General features: G+C 35.4%; 1 protein-coding gene across 2 annotated transcripts in view; it reads right to left on the minus strand.

Annotated features, from left to right (window-relative positions):
- LOC149848620 (uncharacterized) overlaps positions 1-12,064 on the minus strand; it is a 54,784-nt gene that overhangs the window by 15,310 nt on the left and 27,410 nt on the right. For both annotated transcript variants that reach the window (XM_089996579.1, XM_089996569.1), the window contains exon 9: positions 721-756. In XM_089996579.1, coding sequence (XP_089852705.1) covers positions 721-756 — 36 coding nt within the window. The remainder of the gene's footprint in view (positions 1-720; positions 757-12,064) is intronic.

Consider the following 12,064-nt stretch of genomic DNA (forward strand, 5'->3'; position numbering starts at 1 on the left):
CTGACAGCAGCTGCTGGCAGCAGCTGACAGACGCTGTCACCTGCTGTCGCAGCTGCAGCAGCTGTCAGCTGCAGCTGCTGACAGCAGCTGACCCCTTTATATATATATATATATATATATATATATATATATATATATATATATATATATTTACATTTTTGCCCCTGCCGCACCCCCGCACCCGGGTTTTTTGGAAGTGCCGAATCCCCGCACCCGCACCCGCACCCGCACCCATGTGACATAGCTTATAATTTGATTTTTCAGGATGGTAGCAATTAACTTTAAAAAAAATATTTTTGTTCGCATTTTATCTAAGTGCTTCTTTTTTATTTACGGTTTATTCTTATTTTTAGGATGCAAATGGGTCGGATCCAGGATGGAGTTTTGTAATTTTTTGTTGTTCCAGATCTGATTCCAATCCAAATCCCGATGTGCCTGGGTCCGAACCGTTTGCATCCCTACTTATTTTCCTTTTAATATAACATGTCACAACTAAAGGATCTCTTCATTCTTTTAAACAACCGTGTAAAGCTTTCCTCTTCATTTAAATATACTTACAAGGGGATACAATCCTATGCTATGTTCCATTTGCAAATCAGTGATCAGAACAAAAACGAAATCACACGCAATGAAGAGTCTGATAGAATTAGACCTAATAGTGAATAACATCTCCAAAACAACTGAAAACCTGACTGATGCAAAAATGGGGAAGAGTTGTACCGTATCATAGAATCAGATGATCCAGACAAGCAAAATCTGCAAATTAAATGAAAAAAGTCAATACTTGTAGCTCAAAATTGAAGACCCAAAATAACAAAATTGTGTGTATTCAAGAACTACCATGCCTATATGCTAATAACATGTTAATTTCATATCCATAATAAAACAACTTTTTCTTAGAGGGAAGACTAACTTTCAATTACAGGTAGAGGTCATGCTGACGGTGTCACCGCTACAAAGTATAAAACCATAAACAGTATGTTAAAGTTAAAATACAAAAAGAAGAAACCATGAGTAGAATTTTTTTCGATAACAGGAAGAAAACGCCATTATGGTTCAGCCAAGAGGTGCCACATTGACTGTGGCCCTATTTCAATGTCCAGGGGTGGAAAACTCCATAAGTACTTCCAACGGGACAGATCCTATTGGCCTCAACCTTGTGGCAAGGAACACACCCTGGGTATCTAACTCGCAAGTCCTTCAACTTCAACGCCTTAAGCCGACCCACCTAGCCAGGTGTGTGGAGCCCTATGTAGAAATCAAAATTGACAGTGCCTTCAAATCTGAACCTCCTGATCCATCGTATATCCTTTCCACTCCTCTCTAGCGTACAACTCAATTTGGACTGCAAGTGACCATGTATCAATTACAGATCTTCATGTTGGTCTCTAACAATTTGTTGTTGCATCCCTCCATACATGCCACCATACTAGAAAAAGGCTACCATCGTCAATATCATATACCATTTCCTCTCTTTCCCTTTATCCCAGAGTAGATGCTACTGCCCCTTCATTGAAATTCTATTTGAGATAGGTCATTTTGAGAAAAGATAGGAAGGCAGAACAAGTACATGCCATGTCGGTTCTTCATCTCTTCCACATAACATATCGCAGCCATATGAAAACCACTTCTCTTGAGAAAAAATTGAGTCGGATGATAACTTGAGACACCAGCCATGTGAAAGTCATATCTCTTCCGATTGGATGGGGTCCCCTTGTTGTATTCTTTGAGAAGGTAGCATTGAATGCTTCTAATGGTGACTAGTAGAAGTATCAAATCAAGAAGATACCATCTTTAGAGCATTTCTAGCTAATAGAATCCTTCATATGGCTCAAAGACTTATTGAAAACGACTTGGTTAAGCCAGTCAAGTATTCAACTTGAGAAACATTCTTCTAAAGGTTATATCCCAAACTCCACTACCTAGGGAAAATCTAGCAATGGTGATGCCCATGCTAGTGGCAACATGAAACAAACTGGGATGTGTTATGAATAGGGTCTTATCCAGGGTTACCGGAAGCACCTAGCTAAAAGGGGAAGTGCACTTCCCCGAAGCGTGCGGGGAAGCATCCCCTTTTTTTGGGAAGCGTGCTTCCCTTTTATGGGAAGCGCGCTTCCCCCTCGCTTCCCCCACGCTTCCCTTATTTTTTCAGTTTTTTGTATTTATTTTTTTTCGCTTCCCCCTCGCTTCCGAGACGCTTCCCGAATCTCTCCTAAGTGGTCCCACGCTTCCCGCTTCCTAAAATTTTGAAAGTGCCTTGCTTCCCGTATCGCTTCCCGCTCCCGCTTCCTCAACTGGCAACCATGGTCTTATCTGTCAACCACGGGTCCCACCAGAATCTACCATTATTAGTTTATTACTATTCCCAATATTCAAGCTAATTCTCTCTTTTCTAATGCAGCCAACGCTTTAAACTTCCCATATACCAGAGAAGGAAGGTGCACTCAAGTTGTGGACCTAGTTGAAAGACAAGTTGTGAAGCCCATATTTTGCTTTTCTCAATGAAACCCACTAGCTAGTCTCGAAGTTCAGTTTTGACCACAATTTCATCAGAAAGGCACAGCCTAAGAATATACCAGAGAAGTAAGTTCCACTCGAGTTGCAGAGCCAGTTGAAAGGCAAACTGTGAAGCCCATATTTCATTTTTTATCAATGAAACCCACTAGCCACGGTCAAAGTTCAGTTTCCACCACCATTTCATCAAAAAGAGGCATTGTTGGGAGATCTCAGCCTAAGAATACCTAATCCCCCCAGCATCAGGAAGTGTGATCTTGTTCCAATCCACCAAATGAAGCTTGTGCTCTACAACTACACCACTCCACAGAAAGTTAGACATTCTCCTTGTGAGCCTTTTCTCTATCTTCTTCAGCATTTCAAAAAAAGAGAAATCTTGACTTCCATGACCAAAGTTTGGTCTTTAAATGATTTTCAACTCCTACACAGTGTAAAGCTTTGGAGATGTCATTAAACATATTTAACCGTAGGTATTTTATAAGTAGTGAACCAAGTCTGATACCAAAATATACCTGCATTTGAAAAGGATTCGTGGAGACCCACTCTTGATGGTGGCCCCAGTCTCTTATAATAGAAACTTTTGACTTGTTCGGATCTCACATGCACCTATTCAATAGTTAGATCCAGTGTTGTATCATACCGTATAATAAGATATGTATCGTTACTTTTGGGTTTTACGATACGATACACACTCGTATCGTACGATACACCTTCGATGCACTTTAAAAAGGCCAAAAGTTTTTTTTTGCATTTTGGGTTTTAAATAACTTATGAGGGCCGACTTCTTCATTTGTCTAAAGTCCATTAGAAGTGCATTTCCACCAATTTTTTCACCCAAAGAAGTGGGTTAAGGTAAAAAAAAGTGCATTTTCACCATTTTCACTCAAGAAAATGGGTTAAGATAAAAAATATTTATTATGAGTAAAATTAAAAAACTACTCTCCAAAAAAATTTGTCTCAAAGGGTGTTGCCCCCTTACTTGGATCCACGAAAATTAAAGATTTATATCAAGGCAGAAAACAGGCTCCACACTCCTCCAACAAAGATGGCATAAGATGATCAGGCATGGCAATGGCGCACTCAAAGTAATGATTGAAAATCGAGTTCAATTATTGCCATAATATTTTTGTTTATGTAATATGAAAGTATGAGTCTTGTGGCATGTTCTTAATTGCAAGATATTTAATATTTTGCATTGTTCTTGTGAGATATGTATGCAATATTATCTATGATTCTATATTAGTTGATGTTTGATGATGTCTTATGTGGCTCATAGAGACATAAATGCTTCATATGTGATTTTACGGTTGTATTTTGTGCAATTCATCATTGTTTCATGTGATATGATTTTTTTTATAATTTTTCCTAATATTTTCTGTTTTTTCTTAATTTTTTAGGATTTTAAAAAAATATTACAAATTTACGATACAGTGTTATTTTGAGCCCGACCAATATGGGTAACGATACGATACAACCTTGGTTAGATATGTTAGATCATGATGGGTATTGGGTTGGATCTAGGATCCAAATCCAAACTATTGTTTGTTATGCTGTATTATTATTGAATCTTTTGGTTCCCATATTGTCCTTTTCTTTAAAGATGTTGTTGTTAAAATGTACCAATCAATTGTTGTAATTAGATATATTATATATATATAAAAGATGATACATATACATATATGGTATATATGTATATGCATCCTCCTATTTATATATATATAAAATATATATTTTCCTTTTGTTTAGCCGTAGGGGTATTTTAGTCTTTTCCTCTGTTTTACGCACATTCACTTTATGAATGTGATTGTAATTTATTTTATTTTTATTTTTCTTTTATTTTTTTTCTTTTTTCTCAAGTACCAAAAGGTACCTTGGGGGGCCCACTCAAATAGACGTTGGGCCCCTTCCAACGGTCACATTTGTGACCGTTGGAGGGGCTCCAACGTCTATGAGTGGAGCCCCTCCAAGGCTCCTTTTTGTTGTTATAAATAGGGGCTCTCCCCTTTGTATTTCTTACTTCTTGAGGGAGCTTATGCTCCATTGTAATGGGGTTTTTACCCCTTGTCCATTGTTTCTTCAATGATATGCAACTTATGACTTTATGTCATATTTTTCCCTTTTTATGGGTTTTATGGGTTAGCACATTATGTGCTTGTGTTGTTTCCCTTTAATGGGTATATTTGCACTTCACGTGCATAAGTATGGGTTCATTATTGAACCCAATGTATTCCAACTCACTTTCTAACATGGTATCAAAGCAAGGTTGAGATCGAGTTGCTCTTTGGTGCATCGGGAAGCGTGGTATTCAAGAATTTGTTAAAGAAAAATGGTGAAGTATTTGTTTCTCTCTATTGTCTTTCTTATAGTTATTCGGTATGCATTCTATTTCTTTGAGTATTGTATGAAGAATGTAATATGTTCTTTTCTTTATGTGTGCTTTTTGTCATTATGTCTTTTTTGAGTTACTTGCTACTCCATTGAATCGTTTTCATATGTTTTTCTTTGAAAAACTTTAAATGATAACTTGTTTGGCAAAAAATTAGATATATGATTGCTCAAAACTTGCTTTAGTGGGTCGGTAAAAATTTATGACCGTTGGAACTTTGAATTTACATTTTAAACCTAACCTTGTTTATGAAAATACCTTTATATGAATGTTTAGTCTTTAAAGAAAGGTATGTTAAGATTAAAATGCTTGTGAAATGTAGTTTTTTGAAAAATGTTTGGCATATATGAAAAATTCCATATTATGTGTCTGTTTTATATGAGCAACATTTAATTAAGAAAGTTTTTTTTTTGTTTATAGTACCGGTTGAATTAAGTTTTAAAATGGTCTTATGGAATATGGTGATTTTCTTTCCATCTTTACACTCTTAAGGATGCTTTCAACATTTAGAGAGTTCTCTCTCTTTTCAATAAGAGATTTATATTTTTATGTTGTCTCTTGTGGGTTTTGGTGTTTGCCCTTTTGTTTGTTCATTAGTGAATGTTGTAAGTGCTTAATGCACTCTTTTGCTTTTCCGCATATTTCATTGCAAAAGTTATGGTCTTCAATAATGTTTATTGTGTACTTATTTCATTAAGAGTAGGTAATAATCTATTAAGTCATGTTTTTTGATAAAACTTAAGAGTGTTAAATTTTTCCTCAATAAATGTTTACTTTTTATTTAAGCCATAGTACAATCTTATTTATCATAAGGTTTTGTTAATGAATCTATTTTGTTGGGATTTCTTCCACTTTAATGGAGTTTTCTCCTTCTTTGGGAGTTGTATATGTTTTTTTGTTCAAACTCTCCTTAAGGAGCCTTTCGGTCCTTATAATCTTCTTGTGAGTATATACTCTTTTATGAAAATTTCATGATTGTTTATCATTTTTAAGTTGCAATAGTAGATTTCATAAGTTTTTCGAACTTCACCATCTTTATGAATGCCTATATTGGCCTAAGTTTGTTATTTTTGAACTTCACCAACTTCACCGTTTAATTGCACCTTATGTCTTTCATAGTTAAGGCTTGTTTGTTCCAAATCGGTTCATACACATGATGTTGCTTAATATTTCATATTATGTTGCATAGTAAGCCTTTTTTGGTGTACAAGACTTCTTTTGAAGATTAAGCATAATTCGTGTTTATGCAAAATTGTTTTGATGGATTATATTGGACCTTTGATTAAATTTGTTAATCGGTCCTCTTTGTAAAAACTTTTATTTGGAAAATGATTCCTTATGTGTTTATTGCCCTTTTGTGGCATTTATGTTTGTCCATCACATGTTATTTAATGCATCATTTATTTGGCATTAGTATTGTTATATTAGAGATGTTTGTCGAGGTGAGTTATGGGCACCTCGTGTTGTATCATTTTTAGATTGTCCACCTTCCATATTATAGATGGTTGTTGAGGTGAGTTATGGGCACCTTGGGACTCTAAAATGATTTGTTATTTGATCTCTAATTATGAGTGTGTCACTCATTTTTTCTCTTGTGCCATTGATATTATGGATGCTTCTATGTAAATGTGATGGACATATGGTATTTGAAACCTTAAATGTTTTAAGGTACATTTAAAATCAAGATGTTTTGGGATTATAGCCCAACCTTTTATTTGTTTATGAATCTTATGAGTGCATTTGCACATTTGTGATTCTGTATGTTGTGCTCGTTGTGCACATGTGTTCTTGTGTTTTTTCACAAGTGTTCTTGGTGTGTATGATCACACATTTGTTCTAAAGAATATTATTTTATCGATTGTAGTATCTTGTTGAAGATACATTTTACTTGCATTTATTCCAAAATGTTATTATGAGTATTCTTTTTTTAAAAGGAATATTGTTTCATTCGAGGTTTATTTTCATTACAAGTTTATTGCCTCAAAAGTCTTTTTCTGTTATGCCCATTATCTAAGTGTTATTATATGTAGACAAGAATTTTATTACACCTTCGTATGTTTTTAGCCCTTTGTTGGCTTTTGCTCTCTTGGTCTAGTAGCTGAACACACTTGTCTTGAGTGATCTTATATATAGACAAGACACGTTGATTCACACCATCGTGTGTGATCTTAGTCCATGTTGGCGTTTGTGTTCTTGTTCTAGTCGCTTAGATGTATGCCCATGGTTGGCTTATTTCACTCATTTCAAGTGTCATCTTATGTAGACAAGAGATGTATTATGTTTTAGCCCATGGTTGACTTATTACTCTTGTTCTAGTAGCTGAACATACTTGGTTTTAAGTGTATTTTTACGTAGACAAGAGATACTTTTTAGTTCATGTTGGCATGTATTCTCTTGCTCTTGTCGTAGATGCACTTATTTCAAGTATTATTATATGTAGACGAGAGGTTCGTTTACACACCTTTGTGTGTGTCTTTGGCCTTTAATGGCTTTATATTCTTGATCTAGTAGCTTATACACTTGATTTATGGGTTTTGGAGGACTAATGAGGAAGTTGTTTGTAATGAATAAACTATTATTGAAATTTGCAAAATTCCATTCATGACTTGTATTTTTCAAGTAAATCATCTTTTTGATATGCATATCAAGTTGATTTCTTAGCATTTAATCTATATATTAAGTGCTTATGGTTTTTGTCACCCTTATGTAACTTCACTACATGTTTGAAGCATGTTTTAGTTCTTTGAGTATTAATTCATATAATGATTCGTATATGCATATGCTCTTTATGGCCTTTTTTGGGCTCTCATTCAAAAAAAAAAAAGCATATGTATGTTATGCCTCTTCGTATGCTTCTTGTGGTATCCCTTAGTGGATCATTTTGTTATTCCCCATTATGGGGTTATATTTGTCCAATGGTGGACCTTATGAATGCATTATGCATTCTTGCAATTTTTGCATAATTTGCTTCTGCTCATTTTGTTTTAACATAATGTATGATTTAGAAACTTTGGTTTTCTAAATTTTTCATTTCATATTAAAGTAACTATCATATTATGCATAAACTTTGCACCTTGTTAAGAATGTTCCTTTTTGAGTAAAAGTGCAAAGATATTGTTTACTTGTTCTTTGTTGTTTTCTTTTCTCAGGATCTTGGAGATAGGACAAAGGGAAGTACCCTGGATGGTTCGGGAAATGGGTTCATCATTTGAAGACAATTGGAGGAAGGCTATTTCAAGTTTCATTGCATCCTTACCGAAGCCTCTTGAAGTCGCCGAAGCCTCGTGGAGTTTTGCCCTTTTTTCAATCTTTTCGTTTCCCTGCAAAGCTTGAGGGGGGTGTTAAAATGTACCCATCAATTGTTGTAATTAGATATATTTTATATATATAAAAGATGATACATATACATATATGGTATATATGTATATGTATCTTCCTATTTATATATATAAAATATATATTTTCCTTTTGTTTAGCCGTAGGGGTATTTTAGTCTTTTCCTCTGTTTTACGCACATTCACTTTATGAATGTGATTGTAATTTATTTTATTTTTATTTTTCTTTTATTTTTTTTCTTTTTTCTCAAGTACCAAAAGGTACCTTGGGGGGCCCACTCAAATAGACGTTGGGCCCCTTCCAACGGTCACATTTGTGACCGTTGGAGGGGCTCCAACGTCTATGAGTGGAGCCCCTCCAAGGCTCCTTTTTGTTGTTATAAATAGGGGCTCTCCCCTTTGTATTTCTTACTTCTTGAGGGAGCTTATGCTCCATTGTAATGGGGTTTTTACCCCTTGTCCATTGTTTCTTCAATGATATGCAACTTATGACTTTATGTCATATTTTTTCCTTTTTATGGGTTTTATGGGTTAGCACATTATGTGCTTGTGTTGTTTCCCTTTAATGGGTATATTTGCACTTCACGTGCATAAGTATGGGTTCATTATTGAACCCAATGTATTCCAACTCACTTTCTAACAGTTGTAACGTGCTGTCAAGGGTATATATGTAATCTGTCAATGTGTAACAGTTTTCTGATAAAAATAAATAGTAACACACGATATTCCACATTGGGAATTGTGGTGAATTGCAGCACCTATCATTGTACTTCTGCTGTGCTGATGCTTTGGGTTTAAGATTAAGGTTCTGATATGGTAACAGAGCATGAGGGATTCACCTGGACATCATCAAGATCGGCTTGAAAGGTCACCTTCTTGTACTCTTTCCATTGTCTCATTTTGATTTTTTTATCGCCCTTTATTTGATTCCCAATCTCCTATTCATGTTCTTTCTTTCTTATTCTAGTTCTTTCTTCTCATTATTCCTTGTTTCTTTCTTTCTTTCTTCCTATCCACTCATTCTCTCTTTTGACCTATTCAAATCACGTCTGATTTGATTGGGTCCTTCTCTTGGCTGACGTGGCATATATTCCTCTCTTTTGGGCCTGCTCAGATCACATCAGATCTGATTAGAAGTTTTAGTTGGCTGACATCAAATATCATACCCTATTTTCACGAGATATCAAGTTTCTTGTTATTTTGGATCTTATTCCTCTTTTGTTCACACTGAGTTTGATTTTATTTTATTGTTGAGGCCTTCTGTTGTTTGCGGCGATCTGCAAAAAAACCTAGATCCATTTTAGTGACCAAGTTCAGTCTTCTTACTTCAATCTACTTGTTTATTTTCCTTTTCTTTGGCTATAATTGTGTGATTGATCTTTTATTCCCAAACATGGATCCAAATTATCTTCCTAATTGTCTTGTCCTCAAATTTTCTTAATCAGTTTTGTATCTGAAAAGTTGACTAATTCCAACTTTATAACATGGAAACATCAAATCATCCTCTTTATTAAGAGCCATGATATTTCGAGCCATCTCAAAAGATGATGAAGGAGTTGTAATATCTACTACTACTGTCAGAAATCCAGAGTACGTTGTTTGGATGAGAAGGGACCAAGCCTTGGACACTTATATTACGTCTAAGCTTTCACAGGAGGTCCTTGGTAGGTAGATATTGTCACATCTAGCGCACACATATTCATAGATTTCATAATCAAGAGTTGTGCTGCCAAAAAAGGAGTTTCATAGTCTCAAAAAGGGAGCCATGAGCATTATGGAGTATCTTAACAAAATGAAGTATGTTACAGATGAGCTTGCTCTGGTTGGTTCTAAAATTCAAGAAAAAGAAATTGTTCAGCAGATTCTTCTTGGGTTGGGGCCTCAAAATCTCCAAACCCTTCCTACACTTGATAAGACAAGGGTCAAGCTCATTAATTATGAGAACAGCCTTAAAAGCTTGGCAGAGGAGACAAACGCTGGAGACTCACATGAAGTTTTGTCTATTGGCATGAGTCCTTATAGAGGAAGAAGAAGCCCAAGGGGTGGTAAAGGACGTGGTCGTGGAGAAAACAAGGGAGGTCGTGGATTGTTGTCATTGCCAAATATTCCTTTGAATGGTAATAAGGTTCTCACTTGTTACATTTGTAAGAATCCAGGACATATCAAAGCCAATTGTTGGTTTAAGGATGACCAAATGTATAATTCTCAAGCATCTATTCAAAACAAGAATCAAAATAAAACCATGCTACCGAGCAGACTAGTGGACAAACCTTTGGAGGTCAAATTGTGGTGGACAAACAGTTACAGTTGGCAGCTCTTTCAGGCCTCAATCTCAAGCAGAATGATCAACGGGTGTGGTACATAAATTCGGGAGCATCCAACCACAATACTGGAGATGAGTGTAAGCTTCTAAAATTGATTCCTTGTTCTGCTAGTTCTAATATTATTACTGGTGACGATACTCATCACCCTATTTCACATATTGGAAATGCTATTATTTCTTGGTCTAATTCTAGTTATCTTAATCTTTCCATGCCTTCTTAGTTCTTAATATCAAGAAAAAATTAGTTAATGATTCTAATTTGTTTGTAGTATTTACCCCTTCTGTTTATGTCAAGGATCTTCACGTGAAGAAGGCGTTCACTAAGGGAGAATGAATGAGAAACATGTATGTCTTCAAAGAAGACTTGCCCAAAGCTCGAATTCCATGTCAGAGTCAAAAGTGCCAAGTCTTTTGTCCAAAGAAAATAAGCCAAGTGTATGGCACAGTTGTTTAGGGCATTGTACTTGGTCTTTTGTCGAAAGGCTAGTTTCCAACGGTTTGACTCCTAAGTTTAGATTAAGTTTTGAGTTAACTAATGTTATTTGTCCTAATTGTCAAGTTTCAAAAAGTCATGTACTTCCTTTTAATATTCTGAATAAAAGGGCTTCAAAACTTTTTTAGATCATTTATTTTGATGTTTGGGGTCATGCCCCTATGGCTTCTTCTTCAAGCAGCCGTTATTATGTTTCTTTTGTTGTTGGATATTCTTGTTTCACGTGGATCTACTTTATGAAACATAAACATGAAGTTTTCCACATCTTTCAGAAGTTTTAAGCCTTGGTCAAAAATTAATTTTCCATGTCTATTATAAACTTCCAATGTGATAGTGGTGGGGAGCATTCCTCAACAAAAATTATTGTGAGGGCTTTGACGATGATGCATGAAGGAAAAGTTCCATTCTAAGCATTTCATTCAGTCGTGTATGTTAGAAATGGACTTCCTATGAAAATTTTGGAACATAGGTCTCCTTATTATGTGTTGTTTGGAAAGCACCCACATTACAATCTTTTACGTAAATATGGCTGAATTTGTTACGTTCACATTGATGGTGATTTGATAAACAAGTTTGAGCCTAAGATCCATGTTTGTAAGTTTGTTGGTTACCCTATAGTCATAAAGGTTTCAGGTGTCATGATATCAAGAAAAAGTGCATAAGAATATATAGAAATATTGTTTTCAATGAAGTGTTTTTCAGCAAGATGAAACATCAAACTTACAAGCAGAAAATGCAGTCAGAAAAGAATATTATACGCTTTGGCTGAGCAATGAGTTGCTTTATTTTACAAGTAATAGTGTTGTTCAGGGGCAGCCAGCTGAAACTCAAGGGAAGCATGGTGACAGTTTTAAAAGAACTCAAGGGATTCAGCAGACAGAAGAAAAAACCCATTGAAGTTAGCACTGGCAAATTCAAAGAAGGGTGTGTCTATCATAGAAGAACCAGATTGGAGCATATAGATCAATCTCATTCTGAATTGCAACAAGGTAGTGAATCACAAAATACTGAAA

Source organism: Nuphar pumila, chromosome 1, assembly GCF_984573655.1.
Source record: "Nuphar pumila chromosome 1, dmNupPumi1.hap1.1, whole genome shotgun sequence".
Lineage (NCBI taxonomy): Eukaryota > Viridiplantae > Streptophyta > Magnoliopsida > Nymphaeales > Nymphaeaceae > Nuphar > Nuphar pumila.